Raw genomic sequence first — 21,340 nt, 5'->3', positions numbered from 1 at the left:
CTTCTCAAATGCCAGAACATACAGACAGACGAAAGCCGCTAGACCCCATCACAAACAGAACTCTACAATCAACAGGTTTTTTCCCACACACACACACACAAACACACACACAGAGAAGCCGTATATATATATATGTATATCTATATCTATAAATATATAGAGATAGGTGAGAGTGTATTTTTTGCGTGGCTATAAATTGATTCGACCTTTTCACTTTGACAGTAAGAACAACTTACGGGTGCAAGGGAAGCGTTCTGGACAGCGCAGTGACATTCTAAAAATAGTACCTCAGAAACGGGAATTTGGGGTGAACGGCGCGACAGAGACAGACAGCGTGGCGGTTCACCACAATCACCTTTGAAAGGCGAAGTCCTGTCAAACGGGATTGAGAATTTTTGAGCTTATTTCTTAGCCCTATATCATCTGCTGTGGCTTCTCACATGCCAGAACATACAGACAGACAAAAGCCGCTAGACCCCATCACAAACAGAACTCTATAATACATAGGTTTTTGCCCACACACACACACAAACACACACACACACAGAGAAGCCGTATATATATATGCATATCTGTATCTATAAATATATAGAGATAGGTGAGAGTGTATTTTTCGCGTGGCTATAAATTGATTCGACCTTTTCACTTTGACCGTAAGAACAACTTACGGGTGCAAGGGAAGCGTTGTGGACAGCGCAGTGGACAGCGCAGTGACATTCTAAAAATAATAGTAACTTACAACTGAACGGGAAAGCCACACGAAGGAAGGGAGATAAACGCCAAACACTGGAGAAGATAAGGAAGAGTTACTTATAATGGTGAAATGAACACAAAAACGAAAATGAGTTCAGCGCTGCGCGCTGAGAGCACGTGTTGAAATATCTCATCGATGATATTGTGTCCGGGGTGTAGCTGAATACGGTGTCCAAATTTGAAAAAGATCCACCGAGAACTTTGGCGTTGTGATGTGGTGTAGCGGCTATGGTGTGTCGGTATGGGGGCCCGGGTAAGCTGAGGTGGAACCAAAATAGCTGAGGTGGAACCAAAATCGGTTCCGCGCTGCGCGCTGAGAGCACGTGTTGAAATATCGACCAGGTTGTGTCGTGTCCCGGGTCTACTTGAATATGCCCACCAAATTTGAAGCAGATCCATCGAGAACTTTGGCCGTGCATCGCGCACAGACACACAGACACACAGATACACAGACAGACACACAGACACTAGTCGTATATATATATAGATGCATTTTGAGTGCTTACTTCCCTTTGTTTATCAGAAATAGTAAAACTGGAACCAAACTTTGCTGTGTTTTTCAGCTTTGTACACCATCATCACCTTCCCGTTTCTGTTCGCCATCATGTTCGGAGACGCTGGTCACGGCATAATCATGTTCGCCTTCGGCCTCTTCATGATCCTCAACGAGAAAAAGTTCACCAGGCAGCGCTCTGACAACGAGGTAAGGTTTTAATGCTAGGTTAGTGCTAAAGTTGCAGCTGAGACGGGTTGTGTGTGAGACTGAGAGTTTGTGTGTACGTGTGCCGCTCCTCAAGATTTCATCGTGTCCTGTTTTGGTCTTTTTACTCCCCCGAAAGCGGTGTATGGTTGCCTAAATGGCGGGGTAAAAATGGTCATACACGTGAAAACCCACTCATGCAAAAAACACAAGTGTATGTGGGAGTTTCAGCCCATGAACGCAGAAGAAGAAGGTCTCTTCATGATTCTCAAGGAAAAGCAAAACAATTCAATGTGCAAACGCTCTGACATTGAAGTAAGGCCAGGTGTGTGCAGGAGATCAAGGAGGAAGAGGTCTTCGCAAAATGTTGAGGGTAACTTACAAAACATCAAGGGTTCCATATGGTTGAGGGACAACATTTTGAAGGTACATAACGTGAAGGATTGAAAACTTTGAGATATCTATTGGAGTATATGCCATTGTCTGCTGTTTGTGTGTGCGCGTGCGTGTCTGTCTGTGTGCATCTTTCTGTGTATATTTGCCTCTCTTTACCTGCTTTGCCTCTACCTGTGAATGTGTTGACTGTATGTAAGTTACATCACAATGTATGATGTTCCCACCAGATCTGGAACACGTTCCTTGGCGGTCGTTACATCATCACGCTGATGGGTCTGTTCTCTATATACACCGGCATGATCTACAACGACATCTTCTCCAAGTCGGCCAACATCTTCGGCTCTGCGTGGAGAATGGGCGATTACAAGTAAGTCACAGTCTGTTGAGGAGGTACATTGGATCCCCCCCTTTTAAGACCCCCTCTTTAAGACCTGCTCCTTTTTAAGACCCTTCTTTCTCCAATGTTCTACTCAAAGCCACTGTAAATTGAACTCCATTTTAAAACTCTCTTCCTTCTGAGACCTGATTTTCTCAGTTTTTTTAGGACTGGGTGGCCGAGTGGTAACGCACTTGCGCTCGGAAGCGAGAGGTTGCGAGTTTGACCCTGGGTCAGGGCGTTAGCAATTTTCTCCCCCCTTTCCTAACCTAGGTGGTGGGTTCAAGTGCTAGTCTTTCGGATGAGACGAAAAACCGAGGTCCCTTCGTGTACACTACATTGGGGTGTGCCCGTTAAAGATCCCACGATTGACAAAAGGGTCTTTCCTGGCAAAATTGTATAGGCATAGATAAAAAATGTCCACCAAAATACCCGTGTGACTTGGAATAATAGGCCGTGAAAAGTAGGATATGCGCCGAAATGGCTGCGATCTGCTGGTCGATGTGAATGCGTGATGTATTGTGTAAAAAAATTCCATCTCACACGGCATAAATAGTTTCCTGCGCCTTGAGTCCGAGTCTGGAGATACGCACGCGATATAAGACTTCATATAATAATAGTAAAGTGGGGGTTCCATTGTAGGCGGTTAGACACAGACCAAAAATGCTGATTCTTCATTTTAGACAAGGCGTCAGAGTTATCCGAGGCGGCTGAAGTGTCCATAGCAGATAGATTGCTAACATTCCAAAATTAAAAAGAAAAAGGTTTGGTTAGTTTATGGAACTTTAAATAATTGACAACTGATACGTAATAGTTACACAAACTAACCTTTCTGCATTGATATCTTTTGGGGGGGTTAACATTGACAGAAGAATATGTAATGTGCATGTCTGTTTTCTAGTGCTTAACAAATGAATTAATATTGCTCTAAAAAGTGAAAGGTCTGTGTCACAAAGACTGTTTCTGAGAAATACATTAAATGTGATTTGTGTGCGGTCGGTTTCTTTTTTGTTATAATTTAAGCTTTCTGATTTCAGTGAAACTACCACCCTGAGCGAGTATGAGGAATATACTTTGGATCCAATTTACTTCTTCAGAAATGGTACTCCCTACCCCTTTGGAATTGATCCTGTAAGTTTTAGTGTATGTGTGTGTTTGTCTGAATGTCTGTCTGCGTGCCTGCATCTGTGGTATGTATTCATACCAAGTCTGGTGCATGTTGTGTGTTATTTTGTGTGTGTACATTGTATTTAGGTGTGTGTATCAGAGAGAGAGAGAGAGAGAGAGAGAGAGAGAGAGAGAGAGAGAGAGAGAGAGAGAGAGAGAGAGAGAGAGAGAGAGAGAGAGAGAGAGAGAGTGATTGGGTTGGGTGTGTGCGATCATACATGCATGTTTGTGTGTTAGCGTGTTTGTCCATGCATGCATATGTGTTTGTGGATGTGTACATGTGTGTGTGTGCCTGCATGTCTAAATGCGTGCCTGCATGTCTAAATGCGTGCCTGCTTGCTTGATTGCATGTTCAAATACTTGTCATAACTTACATGCTTTGTGACATCCCATGTCTCATAACTTACATGCTTTGTGACATCCCATGTCTCATAACTTACATGCTTTGTGACATCCCATGTCTCATAACTTACATGCTTTGTGACATCCCATGTCTCATAACTCCATGCTTTGTGACATCCCATGTCTCATAACTCCATGCTTTGTGACATCCCATGTCTCATAACTCCATGCTTTGTGACATCCCATGTCTCATAACTCCATGCTTTGTGACATCCCATGTCTCATAACTCCATGCTTTGTGACATCCCATGTCTCATAACTCCATGCTTTGTGACATCCCATGTCTCATAACTCCATGCTTTGTGACATCCCATGTCTCATAACTCCATGCTTTGTGACATCCCATGTCTCATAACTCCATGCTTTGTGACATCCCATGTCTCATAACTCCATGCTTTGTGACATCCCATGTCTCATAACTTACATGCTTTGTGACATCCCATGTCTCATAACTTACATGCTTTGTGACATCCCATGTCTCATAACTCCATGCTTTGTGACATCCCATGTCTCATAACCTACATGCTTTGTGACATCCCATGTCTCATAACTCCATGCTTTGTGACATCCCATGTCTCATAACTTACATGCTTTGTGACATCCCATGTCTCATAACTTACATGCTTTGTGACATCCCATGTCTCATAACTCCATGCTTTGTGACATCCCATGTCTCATAACTTACATGCTTTGTGACATCCCATGTCTCATAACTTACATGCTTTGTGACATCCCATGTCTCATAACTCCATGCTTTGTGACATCCCATGTCTCATAACTTACATGCTTTGTGACATCCCATGTCTCATAACTTACATGCTTTGTGACATCCCATGTCTCATAACTTACATGCTTTGTGACATCCCATGTCTCATAACTTACATGCTTTGTGACATCCCATGTCTCATAACTTACATGCTTTGTGACATCCCATGTCTCATAACTCCATGCTTTGTGACATCCCATGTCTCATAACTTACATGCTTTGTGACATCCCATGTCTCATAACTTACATGCTTTGTGACATCCCATGTCTCATAACTTACATGCTTTGTGACATCCCATGTCTCATAACTTACATGCTTTGTGACATCCCATGTCTCATAACTTACATGCTTTGTGACATCCCATGTCTCATAACTCCATGCTCCTGTACAGATGTGGCAGCCGGCGAAAAACAAGATTGCTTTCCTGAACTCACTGAAGATGAAATTGGCCGTCATCGTGGGAATCTCTCAGATGTTGTTCGGAATCTGTCTCAGTCTCTTCAACCACCTGTGAGTTTTGTTCAGCTGTGCAATTTGTTTACTGTTGCGTGGGTATTCATGGTCTAGTTTTTGTGCAAGTCTTGGAATATCTGTGCCAGAATCTCAGTCACCAATAGGTAATTTGCAGTAATTTGCTGGCGACCACCTTGATTACCACAACCTGCCCATTATTACCACCCCAAATGACCCCCGACACGTTCTTATTAATTTAGATTTACCAAGCACAATGTTATTTTGCATATAACCCCTTAACTACCGAAAAGAAAACGAAAGTGAAACTAGAGTTATACCCCAGAGAGGCCGCCCTTGCCGGATGTCGCTAGTAGCGCTTGGTGCCAAAACCAGTGTCATCTGGCCACGCGGGCACGTCATCTTCACTTCACCCTTTTTCGCTGACGTGTCAACATCTTTGGATACTTTTCGTCTGCGTTTTCTGGTATTAGTAGTATTACCACCCCAAATGACCCCCGACACGTTCTTTTCTATATTATTGGCCTGTAATGACTACTTGCGGTCCCTTGCGTGGTCATTGTAGACAGGGTTGACAGTACCTTCAAATATGCAGTGATGTGTGTGATGCAGGCACTTCTGCAAGTACCTCAACATCTTTGTGGTGATCATCAAGGGATCAAATCAAATTTTTATTTAGGAGCATTGTGGCATAAGCATACAATTAATGTTTTCTTCTTCTTCTGCTTCCATGGGCTGAAACTCCCTCGTAGTCGTACACTCGTGTTTTTGCATTTTGCACGAGTGGGTTTTTACGTGCATGACAATTTTTACCCTGCCATTTAGGCAGCCATACACCGCTTTCGGGGAGAGTTTTTTTTTCAACCAGCCTAGCCCGGAGAGGGACTACTCTAATCACGTATGTATGTGATACAGGCACTTCCGCAAGTACCTGAGCATCTTTGTGGAGTTCATCCCCGAGGTGATCTTCCTGGGGTGCCTCTTCATGTACCTGGTCGGCCTCATCTTCTACAAGTGGGTCACCTTTGACGCCTCAGAATCACAGTGTGCCCCTGCTCTTCTCATCCGTAAGTTTTTGTCCAAAACTTTAAGACAGTAGTATCCGTTTTTAAGACCTCCAAAAATCTGAGAAAATCAGGTCTTAACAATGGAGGTAACTTTACAGAAGACTTGAACAGAAAATCTGAGAAAATCAGGTCTTAACAATGGAGGTAACTTTACAGAAGATTTGAACAGAAAATCTGAGAAAGTAAGGTCTTAACAATGGAGGTAACTTTACAGAAGACTTGAACAGAAAATCTGAGAAAGTAAGGTCTTAAAAATGGAGGTAACTTTACAGAAGACTTGAACAGAAAATCTGAGAAAGTAAGGTCTTAAAAATGGAGGTAACTTTACAGAGGACTTGAACAGAAAATCTGAGAAAGTACGGTCTTAAAAATGGAGGTAACTTTACAGAGGACTTGAACAGAAAATCTGAGAAAGTACGGTCTTAAAAATGGAGGTAACTTTACAGAAGACTTGAACAAAAAATCTGAGAATGTAAGGTCTTAAAAATGGAGGTAACTTTACAGAAGACTTGAACAGAAAATCTGAGAAAATCAGGTCTTAAAAATGGAGGTAACTTTACAGAAGATTTGAACAGAAAATCTGAGAAAGTAAGGTCTTAAAAATGGAGGTAACTTTACAGAAGACTTGAACAGAAAATCTGAGAAAGTAAGGTCTTAAAAATGGAGGTAACTTACAGAAGACTTGAACAGAAAATCTGAGAAAGTAAGGTCTGAAAAGGGGGGGGGGGGGGATATCTTGGGTGGTTTGGGTGGGGGGAGGGGGTGGTCTTAAAAGGGGGGGGACGTCTTGGGTGGTATGGGTGGGGGGAGGGGGTGGTCTTAAAAGCAGGACTCCACTGTAGACCTAGACCTATCCACTCATGTCAAAAGCATCATTTTTTGTAACTTGGCTACAGCCAGTCACTAACCTCACATAGTAACTGTTTTTACATAGACCTGGCAAGCTCTTTGGCCAAAAAACAAACAAACAGACTCAGGTATGGCACTTTGTGCCGTGGACTGGAAGAGACGCTGTGGAGTGTTGGTATTTGTCTAAGTGGAAGCATGTTCTTATAGGGAAACTCCCCATTTAGGACCTTCACAAGTCTGAGAAAAACGGGTCTTAAAAAGGGGGCAGTCTTACAATGGAAGTCATTTTACTGAGCTTCTTCTTCTTCTTCTGCGTTCGTGGGCTGAAACTCCTACGTACACTCGTGGTTTTTTTGCACGAGTGGAATTTTACGTGTATGACCGTTTTTTTACCCCGCCATTTAGGCAGCCATACGCCGTTTTCAGAGGAAGCATGCTGGGTATTTTCGTGTTTCTATAACCCACCGAACTCTGACATGGATTACAGGATCTTTTTCGTGCGCACTTGGTCTTGTGCTTGCGTGTACACACGGGGGTGTTCGGACACCGAGGAGAGTCTGCACACAAAGTTGACTCTGAGAAATAAATCTCTCGCCGAACGTGGGGACGAACTCACGCTGACAGCGGCCAACTGGATACAAATCCAGCGCGCTACCGACTGAGCTACATCCCCGCCCCTATTTTACTGAGCTTATGAACAGAAAAAAAAGAAGTCTCAAATTGAGGGGCCTTAAAATGGGGGGTCCACTGTATCGCATCTAAATCCTGGACACATGTGTTGTGATTTATTACACCCCCGGTATAGGGGTGTGTATAGGTTTCGGTCGATGTGTTTGTTTGTTTGTGTGTTTGTTTGTTTGTATGTTTGTGTGTTTGTTTGTGTTCGCAAGTAGATCTCAAGAATGAACGGACCGATCGTCACCAAACTTGGTGAACAGGTTCTATACATTCCTGAGACGGTCCTTACAAAAATTGGGACCAGTCAAACACACGGTTAGGGAGTTATTGGTGGATTTTGGTTTTTTGGGGGGATCAACTACGGCATAACTCTTCCTTATCTTCTCCATGTTTTCAGCGTTTACCTCCCTTCCTTCGTATGGTGCACTATAGTATGAGGGGGCATCTTCGGATATTCCCGGCGTTCTGTTACTATTTTTAGAAGGTCACCGCAGTGTCCAGAACGTAAATTGGACCCGTAAATTATCCTCACTGTAAAAGTGCAAAGGTCGAATCAATTTATAGCCACGCGAAAAATACACTGTCATCTATCTCTCTATATATACGGCTTCTCTGTGTTTGTGTGTGTGTGTGTGTGTCTCTCTCTATGTGGGCAACACCTGTGGATTGTTCAGTTCTGTTTGTGATGTGGTCTGGTGGCTTTTGTGTATTTGTATGTACTGGCCTTCCTTTGAGAAGCCAGAACAGTTCAAAGGGGCTTAGAGATAAGCTCTAAATTGCTCAATCCTGAGCAGTGAGAATGGTTATTTCCCTTTGACCAATGGGGGTGTTTTTCCTATCGGAGGAATTTCTTGTTTGATTTGTGATGTGTTCTTTTGCATGCTCTTATTGCATCTAAATCCTGGACACATGTGTTGTGATTTATTTAATTTGTGATGTGTTCTTTTGCAGAATACATCAACATGTTCATGTTTTCGTCCAAATTACCCAATTCCACCGCGAGCAGTGGAGCTCTCGTACCCTGCTCGCAAGTCACCTTTTATCCCAATCAGGTGAGAAACATAGCATGTCAAGAAAACTAATGACTTTAAAAAATTCACTACAGAAACAAATAGGGGAGTTATTTAATTTCATTTCACTTTCATTTTCATTCAATTTTATTTCATTTCATTTCATTTACTCTATTATCCCAATGCTGGAAAATTCGGGTCACTTCCTCCCAGTGGAAAGCCAGCAGCAAAAAGTGACGCTACCCAGGTGTGTGCGCTGCCCCAGGTAGAGCACTTGACTTGTGATCCTAGGGTCATGGGTTCGAATCCAGGGACGGACACAGGTCAATTCTATGTGCAGACTTAGTATCTATATCTCACCCCTGTGTCACCACAGTGGCACGTAAAAGATCTCGGTCATTCGGCCATAAGTGCAGGTGGCTGAGTGCACCTAATTACCCACACACCTGTGTAAGGTGAATCTTGCTGCTGCTAGCTTTCCACTGGGAGGAAGCGACCCACATTTCCCAGCAATGGGATGATAAAGAAATGAAATAAGAAAATAAAGTGTGACACCCTCACATTCACAGCGCAAGTCTCAAGGCTTGGACAGCGTAAAAACATGCATGCAGGAAAAAGAGAAAAAACCAGATAGAATGGTAGTATACATAATACTTTTCTGGCATTTGGATTTAGTTTAGACTGATTACATGCCGTAACAGGGTGACTTATTTCTGTGAGAGCCACGATTCAAATTTGTAAAATAAATGGTTTTAAATTTAATAATGACTAGCGTGAACAGTGCTTACCTTTTTTCATGTTGTGTGTGTGTGTGCAGCAAACACTTCAGTACGTGTTTGTGATTTGTGCCGTGTTGAGTGCGCCGGTACTGCTGCTGGTCAAGCCGCTAGTGCTGAGGTCAAGACACAACCGCAAAATGCTGGTCAGTGACATTGACAATAATCCAGGATCGGATGTTGCACTGGCAGTTTATGTGTACATTGTTAACTCTGTTTATCTCTAGCTTTCTTTCTGTTTCGTTTGGTCCTGGTTTGCCATTTAGGTTGTAGAGACGCTAAAACACAATAACCAACCTTTCTTTTTCTGTCTGTCTGTCTGTCTCTCGTTCGTCTGTCTTTCTTTCTTTTTCACTATGTCTTTGACTATGTCTCTGTGTGCCCATCTCTTTCTGTCTATCTCTGTCCGTCTGTCTCTCTCTCTGTCTCTTTGTCTCTCCCTCTCTGTTTCTCCCTCTCCCTCCCTCTTTTTTTTTCTCTCTCTCTCTTTCTCCCTCTCTCTTTTCCTCCCTCCTTCCCTCCCCCTCTTCTCCCTGTCTTTCTTTCTTTGTCAGATTAATGCTATTTTCATTTGTCAGATGAATGATATTTTCATGTATCTGTGCAGCTGTCTGGTCGTGCTCCAGGAGTCAAATCCACAGAAGCTCTCATTCCCAACGAAGTCACTGCAGAGGTGGGTCAAACTGCTGAAATTCTGTGTCATACATGTTGTCATAGAAACAGGCAGCGAGAGTGAGAGTGGGGTGGGATGAGACGAGGGTGAGAGTTGGGTGTGGGTTGGATACAGTAGGGATGATTATTCACAAAAGATTTCGGTGTGTCAAAAAGGAATCTATGTTGTGTCTTGTGTTACTGGTAACAAACAGTATTTACCCTGTACTGTTGACAACATATTTCTGCACAGTAGTTTCCTTAACCAACCCCAAGCTTATTGACTCCCGTCACTTTACAATTTTAAAAGTGCAGCTTTTCTCGCATACACGATCATATTCACTGCCACAGGTCTTTCAGGCTTTCCCAAAGGATAAGAGCATCCTTTCACTTAAGGCCAAGATACACGATCGGTTCCGCCCGTACGTTTGAGACCGACCGCCCAAATTTGACCACAAACCGATTGTGTGGCATCCAAACCGTACGTCTCACACGCTTGACAGCATCCGCCTCGGCCCGTCCGTTCCAAATACAGCTGGATCTATTCCGAACGGATGGCAAACATCCTCCAGCCAATGAGCGCACGTCTTTCAGTCGTCACCCACTTTGCAAATGGCGGTCAGTTCAGCATCAAAACTTGCCGATTCGGAATAGAAATATCTCATCAACCTGAATCTTGGCGACGAGTTGGAATCTATGGAACCATGGAAGTAAAAAACTACAAAAACCAGCAACATCGAGACCTGTTCCTGCTGTCCATGCTGCAGACTTCCACGTCAAATGTGGGGTAAAACGACCTTCACCTCGTACGTCTCAGGAGCATGGTGTGGCAAGCGTTCCGTTCCTCTGAGACGATTGAGGTCTGACCCGTCCGCCTCAAACGTACGTGCGAAACCGATCGTGTATCTAGGCCTTAAAACGCATACCACTATGCACGTAATACAGCAAGGCTGTTGATGTTTGTTGTATGTTTAAGTTAAAGGATGCGCTCATGCTGTGTAAAAACCTGAATAGATATGTGGTGGGGAACATGGCCGCTAACACGTGGAGGAAAGTACAATGTATCTCTAACTGAGATTGAAATAAACTAAATTAGAGTTAATTCATCACCACAGCTGTTTAGTGTTAACCCAGCAACTACACACATTTTAACCTAGAGATATGTCCGGGAGAAAATCTCCCATAACATGACTGATCAACTTGCACTGTATATAAACACAATTTCCACTGTTATGATAACATGCATTGCAGTGAAGGGGCTGATGTGCTTTTTTGCACTTTAACCATGAGTATAGGTATGCATTCACCATAACTTTGATCCCCCCGCCCACACACACACACACCGGCACGGTTGGCCTAGTGGTAAGGCGTCTGCCCCGTGATCGGGAGGTCGTGGGTTCGAACCCCGGCCGGGTCATACCTAAGACTTTAAAATTGGCAATCTAGTGGCTGCTCCGCCTGGCGTCTGGCATTATATGGTTAGTGCTAGGACTGGTTGGTCCGGTGTCAGAATAATGTGACTGGGTGAGACATGAAGCCTGTGCTGCGACTTCTGTCTTGTGTGTGGCGCACATTATATGTCAAAGCAGCACCGCCCTGATATGGCCCTTCATGGTCGGCTGGGCGTTAAGCAAACAAACAAACAAACAAACAAACAAACAAACACACACACTCCCCTTCCTCCTCTCTCTCTCTATCTCTATCTCCTCTTTTTCAGGGGTATTTTCAGTAATAATGTCAGGCTTTTGTTGGCTCACACATTTTTGTTCTACGGTTACAGTACGTTTATATATATATTTTTTAAGTTTAATTAATATGCATGACGTCCCAGGTTGCATGAGACCCTGATTTGCATGAATGCCCGTGGCTTCAATGCTTTGGTTGTTTTGTTTGCCACGTTTTGTTCCGTGTTTTCCCATCCTTGAAAAGTCTTCACCAAAAAACTCCCAATAGACCCTCTTCTTCTGTTGTGAAAAAACCCTTATCTTCATGACAAAATTGTTCATGACACCACTCTTATATCTATGCGTTTATGATTACTAGATCCCCCCTTCTTTCCCAATCCCCCCCACCCCCCTCCTTCTTTCCCAACCTCCTCTCCTTTTGATTTTGTAAAATGACAGTCATTATCTTCCTTTTCTTATAACCAATCATGTTAGCCCCACAGATCTATGTATGCTATTGTATGGGGTACATGTAATATAATTTTCAATCGAAACACATACCGAAATCAGGGGCGGAGCAGTTACGCCAGAGGGGAGGTTACAACCTGGGGTCCAGAGGTAGACCCCTTGTGGGGTACAGGGGCAAGGCCCCATTGGGGGGTCTGGGGGGCAAAGCCCCCCTGAAGCTGAAGAGTTTTAGCTATTTTATGAACAATTTATGGCTTATCCTTGATTTTAAACATGATCAACTGGTGTCAGCAGCCACTCATTATTTCTTTTAAAGTTCGTATTAAATCTTCTTTTTTTTCCGGAACCCCTGTAACCCCCCCCTCCCCCCCCCCCCCCCCCCTAATCCGCCCCTGGAAATTCAGTACTTTCTGTGCAGAGAGGGAATTTTTGTTGAATATGTGTCAACATGCCAAATAAAGTCTGCAAAACATTCCCACTCATAACGCAGCCAGGCTTGTGGATTTTTAATTGTTTGTTTGTTTGTTCGTTCATGGGCTGAAACTCCCACGGCTTTTACGTGTATGACCGTTTTTACCCCGCCATTTAGGCAGCCATACGCCGCTTTTGGAGGAAGCATGCTGGGTATTTTCGTGTTTCTATAACCCACCGAACTCTGACATGGATTACAGGATCTTTTGGTCTTGTGCTTGCGTGTACACACGGGGGTGTTCGGACACCGAGGAGAGTCTGCACACAAAGTTGACTCTGAGAAATAAATCTCTCGCCGAATGTGGGGACGAACTCACGCTGACACCGGCCAACTGGATACAAATCCAGCGCGCTACCGACTGAGCTACATCCCCGCCCCGTGGATTTTTAATGAGTTCAAGTAGAACGATGCTCTCAATCCGTTTAAAAGCGTGAATAGATCTGCCCTTTACGGGATCACCCATTATGTGAGTGTTGTGGTGTGTTGCCCTTAATGACGTGTGTTAACACTGGTAGATATTTACCTTGTTTTACCTGTTGTGTACATCTCTCACAGCCCGTGTTAACACTGGTAAACGTGTCCTTATGTTGTAGATGTGTACCTGTTGTGTTGTCCCTCATGAAACGTGTTAACACGGGTGTGCATGTACAGTGGAACCTCCTTGTTAAGACCTCCCAAAATCTGAGATAATTGGGTCTTAAAAAGGGAGGAGTCTTAAAATGGGGGTTAATTTACTGAGGTTATGAACATAGAAAATGTAGAAAAGAAAGGTCTTGAATTGGGGGTTCCACTGTACTTTGTGTTGTGTGCATGTACATGTGTACCTGTTGTGTTGGCCCCTCACGATGTGTTAACACTGGTATATGTGTACCTGTTGTGTTGGCCCCTCACGATGTGTTAACACTGGTATATGTGTACCTGTTGTGTTGGCCCCTCACGATGTGTTAACACTGGTATATGTGTACCTGTTGTGTTGGCCCCTCACGATGTGTTAACACTGGTATATGTGTACCTGTTGTGTTGGCCCCTCACGATGTGTTAACACTGGTATATGTGTACCTGTTGTGTTGGCCCCTCATGATGTGTTAACACTGGTATATGTGTACCTGTTGTGTTGGCCCCTCACGATGTGTTAACACTGGTATATGTGTACCTGTTGTGTTGGCCCCTCACGATGTGTTAACACTGGTATATGTGTACCTGTTGTGTTGGCCCCTCACGATGTGTTAACACTGGTATATGTGTACCTGGTATGTTGGCTTTCATGGCGTGTCTTAACATGCGTGTACGTGGTGTCAGAAAAAGAAAAACAAGCCCGCCCCTGTGGCCCCTGGCACGGTTGATGTGGCGGTAAGTGCATGCTACGCTTCACCGTATCTTGCCCCTGGGAGACGGGTTTTGGACACTTTTGTAACCAATATCATATCGCTGCCTTCTACTGTGTTACCTGTTGTTAACGTTGTCATCAGGCATGTTCATGTTTTACTGGGGATACTACTTGCAGCTTAGTGCTTGGAGGTGGAATTTTTGGGATTTTTTTTATTCTTCTGAAATCAGGATGCTGGTAACTCAGATCATTTTAACTTAGGACGCTCTGTCTGTTCTCAGCCTCTGCCTTACACAAAGTTCCATACTCTTTCTGGCACACATCTGACAAAAAACCCAAACAACTTCAGTGAACATATACGACTTGCTGATTGCTTTCATAGTGTCAATTAACATCCCATTCTCCCCAAGGTCCAATCTCTCTGTCCTCCAACTGAAAAAGGATCCAATCTCTCTGTCCTCCAACTGAAAAAGGATCTAATCTCTCTGTCCTCCAACTGAAAAAGGAAACAAACCTGCATCGCTCTCAAATAGCATTCACTGCTGAAGAGACGAAAAACAATGTCTGAATTTATGATAACCAACCAACCAACCAACCCTTTTTTCCACCTCCTGATCCAACTGTCCCTTCCCTACAACTCTTTAAAAAAAAAAAAGCAACAACTCTTACTCTGTGAATACCCACACCCTGTCCTCTCTGTTTTCCTTTGGAGTTATAAACAGTTGCTGGACCTTGTTCTGCCTATCAGGTATCAGCCTACACAGCGCAAACACATGCCTGATGACAAACTCAGTAGAAGTAATAGTCTAATATATCTAAATATAGGTACCGTTTAAACCTACAGGTCTGCACCAGTTCATGGGAGAAAAAAAAATTGAGCACGTACACCGCTATCTCAGTTTATTCCTATCCTAGCTGGCATTTGCAGGTGTTAGCAGTACAAGCATGATACCATGTGGACAGTTTGGATATTCAGATTCAAAAAGTCATGCTGTTTCAGACATGAAATAGAACACAATTTGTTTGATGTGATTTGATTTTTTCTCTCGCTGTACTACACTAGGGAAGATTGAGGTGAAACTCTTTGGTTCTGAAACAGCTGTTGAATCAAAGATTTTCTCTCTTAAAATGTCTAAATAGTGACATGCATTAGGGCAGCTGCAAATTGCTGGAAGGATATTTAAAACTGAAGTGGGTCAGTCCATTGTATTGGCAGTACATGTAGCTGTAAAGTTGAGGATTGCTTTGATTATTTCATTGACTGAATTGTATACAATGGCTGCACTCTCATCGACATGCGTGTGAACTGCTTTCAATCATTACAAAGAAACATGCTCAGGGCCTATATAGTTGCTAGTGTTAGAGTAGTGGATGTTCATACTATATCTACCGACCCCATTCCTCAATATTAGAAACAGTTAGGTATCCATTTATACTGTATGTATGTCACACTCGCCACATGATGTGTTGATTGTAATGTAGTTGTCAGTGTCTCTCTGTTCTTCACATGCTATTTGCAGAAAGCGTCACAAAATATTCATTGCCTATGCATATGAACCACTTGTTGCATTGGGACATTGTTTTTTGTTTTTTGTCATACAGTGGTACCTGCCATGCTAGGCCCCTTTGATGAGAGAACACCTCCCAATCACAAACACTTTCTGTTGTCCCTTTATTTACTAGTTTGACTTAAAATAAGGCACACTGCTTCCATACAAAGTTTGGCTCATCCTCTCAGATTTGGCCAGGCTGTTACGTGGGATAAGACCATCCCTCCACTTGTTCACATACCAAAAATCAAAAGCCTGGGTACTCTCTGGGCACAGTTTGAATTTGTTGATGAATTAATTGTGTGGTCCACTCGTGTCTTTTTAAGAAATTAATTCATCCAAAAATTGCAACTCACCACTGCAAGGGTGTTGATTTTTGGTAGTTTGGAAATGGATGGATGGTCTGATGATCCCATGTAAAAAGGCCTGTCCACATCTGAGACGGTGAGCCAAACTTTTCACAAGAAGGAGAGTGCCTTTATGAATAGTTTTCATGATACAGATTATGAATAGGATACCGGACACTTGATGATACAGATTATGAATAGGATACCGGACACTTGAGGCTCATTCCATGGGTTTCTTTTTGTCACAGTTACCATTGTAATTCAGTTGAACTCCTGTGGCAAAAGTAAATGTTACGTTACGTTCAGTTGTTTATTGAAAGGAAGGCGTGCAAAGGTGCATCAGAGAAACCTTCTTACTGTACTAACAACAGGAATTTTTCTGAAGTGCAAGGTTATCAGAGAATTTATTTTTTTCTGGTACATTATATTAACAGGCACCCAAAGTTAACAATATTTAACCTTTATTTCAGCTACGTTCTTGTGTTGGTCACTAAACTGAACTACATTTGTCTTTTCAATTTCATGATTTTTCCTTGAAAAGTTTTTTTTAAGAGTATAAAGTAGGGTTTTTATTTAAGTTTTGGGGAAATCAGTGGTATTCTCTTTTATACTTCATTTTTATCTTCTGTGAGATTGAAACATGTCTTTAATGTATTTTTGTGGGATTGACAATAAGTAACTGACCATGTAAGAGGGACGGATGCAGGGGTTGGGGGCTTCTCTGGTATCAACAGCTAGTAGTACTGGCAGTGTCATTTCGCTGATTAGGCTGCATTCCATTTCAAGTTATTGTTACAAAGTCCACATCATATTAGACACATTCTGGAAATTACTCTGTCAGAGATTTTGGAGGCTGTAGAAGAATTGCGGCCCTTTGAAACAGCGAGGCAATTGCACGTTGCCACTGATTATCGGAGGAAAGCAATCATGGCAGCGGTGAATAGACACATTCAGGAAATAATCTTGTTAGATTTGTATGGGTTGACCCAGTTGTGGAAGAGTGGTTGTTTTTCCTTGCTTTTCCATAGAAACACGAAGGCAAGCTACACATGACATTGTAGGCTTTTCTCAGTTTTGCTATGGCAGCAAGGGAAGGCAACTCTTCAACAATCTATGAAAACTAAAATGACAGAGTTATTTTTGAAATCGTCGATTAAGATGAGCATATTTTTGAAAGAAAACGACAATCTATGAAAACTAAAATGACAGAGTTATTTTTGAAATCGTCGATTAAGATGAGCATATTTTTGAAAGAAAACGGATTCATATCGAGTGCCGAGTGGACACGTACTGCACACCATGCAAATCGAAACTCGTCATTAACTCTGACGCCCATAATCGCTTGACTCCTCTGATCAGCAGTGTGTTTGCCTCACTGTTTGGAAGGGATGTAACTCTTCCACAGCCAACAAAAGTTTGCACACAGTTGTTTCCTAACATTGTGTATTCCAACAATTAGGACACTGTAGCAATTCATTGCTTTGCAGAAAGTATAATCAGTCGGGCACAGCACTTCTTTGGAAGGTTCTTCACTGCTGAGTGGTAGCGCTTCTCTTCTCTCCTTCAAGTGAATAACTTAGATATATTATATCAGTGGGTTTTGCTTTTGTGTGAAAATTGTATCTTTATAATCAACAACTTCAATGTTCATCTTGATTAATACATTCTAAGTGAAGAAAAATGTTGTTGGTGGTAAAAGCAGCAAAGAAAAGCTGCTGTTCAAGTATTCAGCAACCCACATATGACAGGCAGCGAATACTGAAAATAATGCCAAGTGGCATCTTTAAGTTTACTTATAAATTTATGAAGAAATAGTTTTTCTAACTTTGAATGGCTTTAACTCGCCAGACTGTTCACCCACTGTAATCACAGAGGCAGGTTTGTAAACATTAAAATCTGAATGTAAAGGAAATCTAGAAGGACTTTAGATTTGTTATTTGTTTCAGTTTCGGTTCACATGTTCTGCGTCGGTTATTGATATTATTGAGTAGGTTGTTTGTAATTCATTTTCATCTCTCTTCAAGTCTTGTGATTTTGTTGTCAGTTTAAGTTGACTGGCTTTCATATGCTGCTCATGTGTATGTTCCTTCATCTAAATGTGTTGTGCATAATTAGTACATGCAACTTTATAAAGAGGTTATGCTTTTTGAGTTTCATGAGTGTGTGCATACAGCTTTATATCATACTAGCACTACATAAGCTGTGTTCACCTTATTTACCATACATATCTGTTTGATTACAAGACATTACTGTTCTGTTTGTTCTTTCACACATCAATATTTAGCCATTATCAAACATGTGTATTCTCACTGTCATGTACATATAAATGAAATCGGTGAACATCACCCAGTTAAGTACATGTACATGGGGTGTGTGACATTCACGTGGTTAATACGTGTTTCATCACTGAACATTTCCCGGTAAAGTAAGGATGTGTTTTTCTCATTGATTTATATATAATTAATCAATGAACATTTCTATTTAAGTTTTAACCGGTCTTTTAAATTTTTTCTGTTTGTTCTCCCTGTTTGTTCATAGGTATTGAGTGTCTTCATGAATGTCTCCCGTGGAACTCGGTTGCGTAATGCCATGTTCTGTTGTACATATTTATTCACTAAATGTTTTCCATACGTAATAAATCATTGAACATTTCCATGAAACCCGCCCTTCACCCATTGCCTGTCTGTTGATTGTAGCAAGTGAATCCAGCTTTCCAGAAGGATGAGGAGGATGGGAATGTGAAGGTAAAGGTTTTATCTCCAGGAGGTCCGTTTTCTTCAGGTCTTCTGTCTTTTAGGCGCAGTCTCTGCCACTCTGCGGAATATCTTATTGGACTCTGTGGCTTACCCATCACTCGCAATCCATTATTTCTTCCATACATCATTGTTCATTTATCACCCTTCACCCTATTTCGTCCAATAACAAAAGTTGTTTTCTGAATTTTTTTTCTATTTTTTTTTCTTTCTATAATAAATTTGACCCTGGAATTCTTTGGTTTGGTTTCACTAACATTGATGTATAATTAATACATTTTGATTTTGGTTTGTGATAATATATTGACACTTTGAATGCTAAAGTTGACTGTCAACGTTCATTTATTTTTTTTCCTTATTTTACTGACTTTTTTTTTAATGTTACGACTCTCTTTTGTCTAACTGAACGTGTCCTTGTCGTTTATTTCATCGATTCATTTGATTAATTGATTTGAAATTTTTCAACTCGGTTGCGTAATGCCATCTTCCGTTGTACATATTTATTCACTAAATGTTTTCCATACGTAATAAATCGTTGAACATTTCCATGAAACCCGCCCTTCACCCATTGCCTGTCTGTTGATTGTAGCAAGTGAATCCAGCTTTTCAGAAGGATGAGGAGGATGGGAATGTGAAGGTAAAGGTTTTATCTCCAGGAAGTCCGTTTTCTTCAGGTCTTCTGCCTTTTAGGCGCAGTCTCTGCCACTCTGCGGAATATTTTATTGGACTCTGTGGCTTACCCATCACTTGCAATCCATCATTTCTTCCATACATCATTGTTCATTTATCACCCTTAACCCTATTTCGTCCAATAACAAAAGTTGTTTTCTGAATTTGTTAAATTTAAAAAAAAATTGTTATAAAAAATTTGACACTGGCATTCTTTGGTTTGGTTTGACTAACGTTTATTTATAATTGATACATTTTGATTTTGGTGTGTGATAATATACTGACAATTGGAATGCTAAGGTTGACTGTCAACGTTCAACATTTCTTTTCCTTATTCTAGTAATTCTACTGACTTTTTTTAATGTTACGACTCTCTTTTGTCTAACTGAACGTGTCCTTGTCGTTTATTTCATTGATTCATTTGATTAATTGATTTGACTTTTTTTATCCCCTTGTATCTTTAACAGTCCCAATCTTGTTGTAACTGAATGATTTCTTGTCATTGATAACATTAACAACAAGGAGGTTGGATGAAATGGTACAATGGTATGACATCTTGCTCATTAGCAGGTTAGAAGTGGATGGAAGGTTCCTGAAAATGCCATGTCATGTTCATGTTTGTCATTTATGTAGAGAGCTAGAGAGCTTGTGGTTGTGTTCTCGGCTTGGCCGTCTGAAGACTATCTCCATCTTGCTTCCAAAGGGACGGGATTTATATCTATTTCTCTGCCTTCACCAGCGTTTCTGCCAGATGCGTTGTTATTTTAGAGCATCTGTCGGCTTTTGAAGGGATGGGAAATTAGTGTGTTTTGCTGTCTTTGTGCTGTATCTTCCATATATATATGTATCCTTGTATTGTTGAATTTGTGTGTGATAGCTGGGATTTGCTTCAATGTGTGTATGTGAGATTCTGTACGCTTACATCTTACCATGAGTCAGACTCTCTTAAGAGTGCAACAAATAATTGGAGCTTTACTGGAATATCAAATAAGAAAGGGACATACGTATTCAAATGTAGACAGTATTAAGTAAGAACTTTGCGTAACCAGCCTCCTGGTACGTACTAACTGAGACAATTATAGAAGAATATTTAAATGAACAACTTCTGTCCTCTTAAAAATACTTGAAAATTCAAGGTCAAACAGGACAATGTATTCAATGTGCCCATTGCTTGGAACAGACACATGTACTGCGCAGTTTTCTCTCAAGCTCACACAAGGAAAAATCTAGTGAATAAGAAGCATGCTGTAGCTGACTCTTTTTTTCTAACTTGTCCGGAGAAGAGTTTCTTTGAAAGGAGATCTGTTTTGACAAATGGATCTTTGTTAAATCACCTGATGCGATCATGTAGCTCAGTGAAACTCTTGATGGCACATGCACCCTCACATTAGAATCTAAATGATCCATTCTGTCATTGTTGTTTTAAGCCTTTGCAAAAGTTGAGTATGATAGCCTTCAAGCCATATTTTTGTTTTTTGGCTGATATGTTGGCATAATGTTAATCCTTGAACGTTCCGGGCAGACTCCTCGGTTTCAGTTGACACTCTGAAAAAACGCTCTTCATATTCAAGAAAAAGTCATAACATCAGTAATGAGAACAAGAAAAGGAAGGTAGTTACGCCACTGTCAATGACATTGTAGTTTAGTTAGCTCAGGTCCCCCAAAATAAAATGTTTGTTTTTGATGACAAGGTAACAAAATAAATAAAAAGTTATATGGTTGGAAGGAAAAAATAGGGTAGGTCGGGGAACCGGAAACACTGACATTTTTGTTGGGCTTTATTGTCAACACGACTGGTTGTCAAATGCAGTTGAAACTCATGGACTAGCCAAGAATGTTGGTTATGGGCGCACATGTTCTGGTTATGGAAAGGTAAATTATGTGGGTGAAAAAACTCGTGGGGGATGCTTTTAGGTGGGCATTGTGTGACATGGTCGTTATCAAGTTGTTAGGTCGCCAGGGCCGGTGCAGATTTGATCTTAGTAGAACGATGAAAATCTGGTGGAATACATGGAATCCTCAGGCTG

At 41.7% G+C, this 21,340-nt stretch overlaps 1 protein-coding gene across 10 annotated transcripts in view; it reads left to right on the top strand.

The window, feature by feature from the left end:
* The window catches only part of LOC138958135 (V-type proton ATPase 116 kDa subunit a 1-like), a 39,574-nt gene that overhangs the window by 9,746 nt on the left and 8,488 nt on the right, over window positions 1-21,340 (top strand). For 2 of the 10 annotated variants that reach the window (XM_070329202.1, XM_070329201.1), the window contains exons 12-22: window positions 1,317-1,456; window positions 2,077-2,216; window positions 3,263-3,356; window positions 4,953-5,071; window positions 5,948-6,099; window positions 8,578-8,678; window positions 9,454-9,558; window positions 10,020-10,085; window positions 13,967-14,017; window positions 18,588-18,635; window positions 19,234-19,281. In XM_070329202.1, the coding sequence (XP_070185303.1) occupies window positions 1,317-1,456; window positions 2,077-2,216; window positions 3,263-3,356; window positions 4,953-5,071; window positions 5,948-6,099; window positions 8,578-8,678; window positions 9,454-9,558; window positions 10,020-10,085; window positions 13,967-14,017; window positions 18,588-18,635; window positions 19,234-19,281 (1,064 nt within the window). The remainder of the gene's footprint in view (window positions 1-1,316; window positions 1,457-2,076; window positions 2,217-3,262; window positions 3,357-4,952; window positions 5,072-5,947; window positions 6,100-8,577; window positions 8,679-9,453; window positions 9,559-10,019; window positions 10,086-13,966; window positions 14,018-18,587; window positions 18,636-19,233; window positions 19,282-21,340) is intronic. The other 8 variants (XM_070329210.1, XM_070329209.1, XM_070329205.1 and 5 more) reach the window with 7 other exon arrangements.

This window comes from Littorina saxatilis, linkage group LG2, assembly GCF_037325665.1.
Source record: "Littorina saxatilis isolate snail1 linkage group LG2, US_GU_Lsax_2.0, whole genome shotgun sequence".
NCBI classification, from domain to species: Eukaryota; Metazoa; Mollusca; class Gastropoda; order Littorinimorpha; family Littorinidae; genus Littorina; species Littorina saxatilis.
Note: the sequence above shows the minus strand (reverse complement) of the source record. Positions and strands in the feature narration are given on the sequence as shown.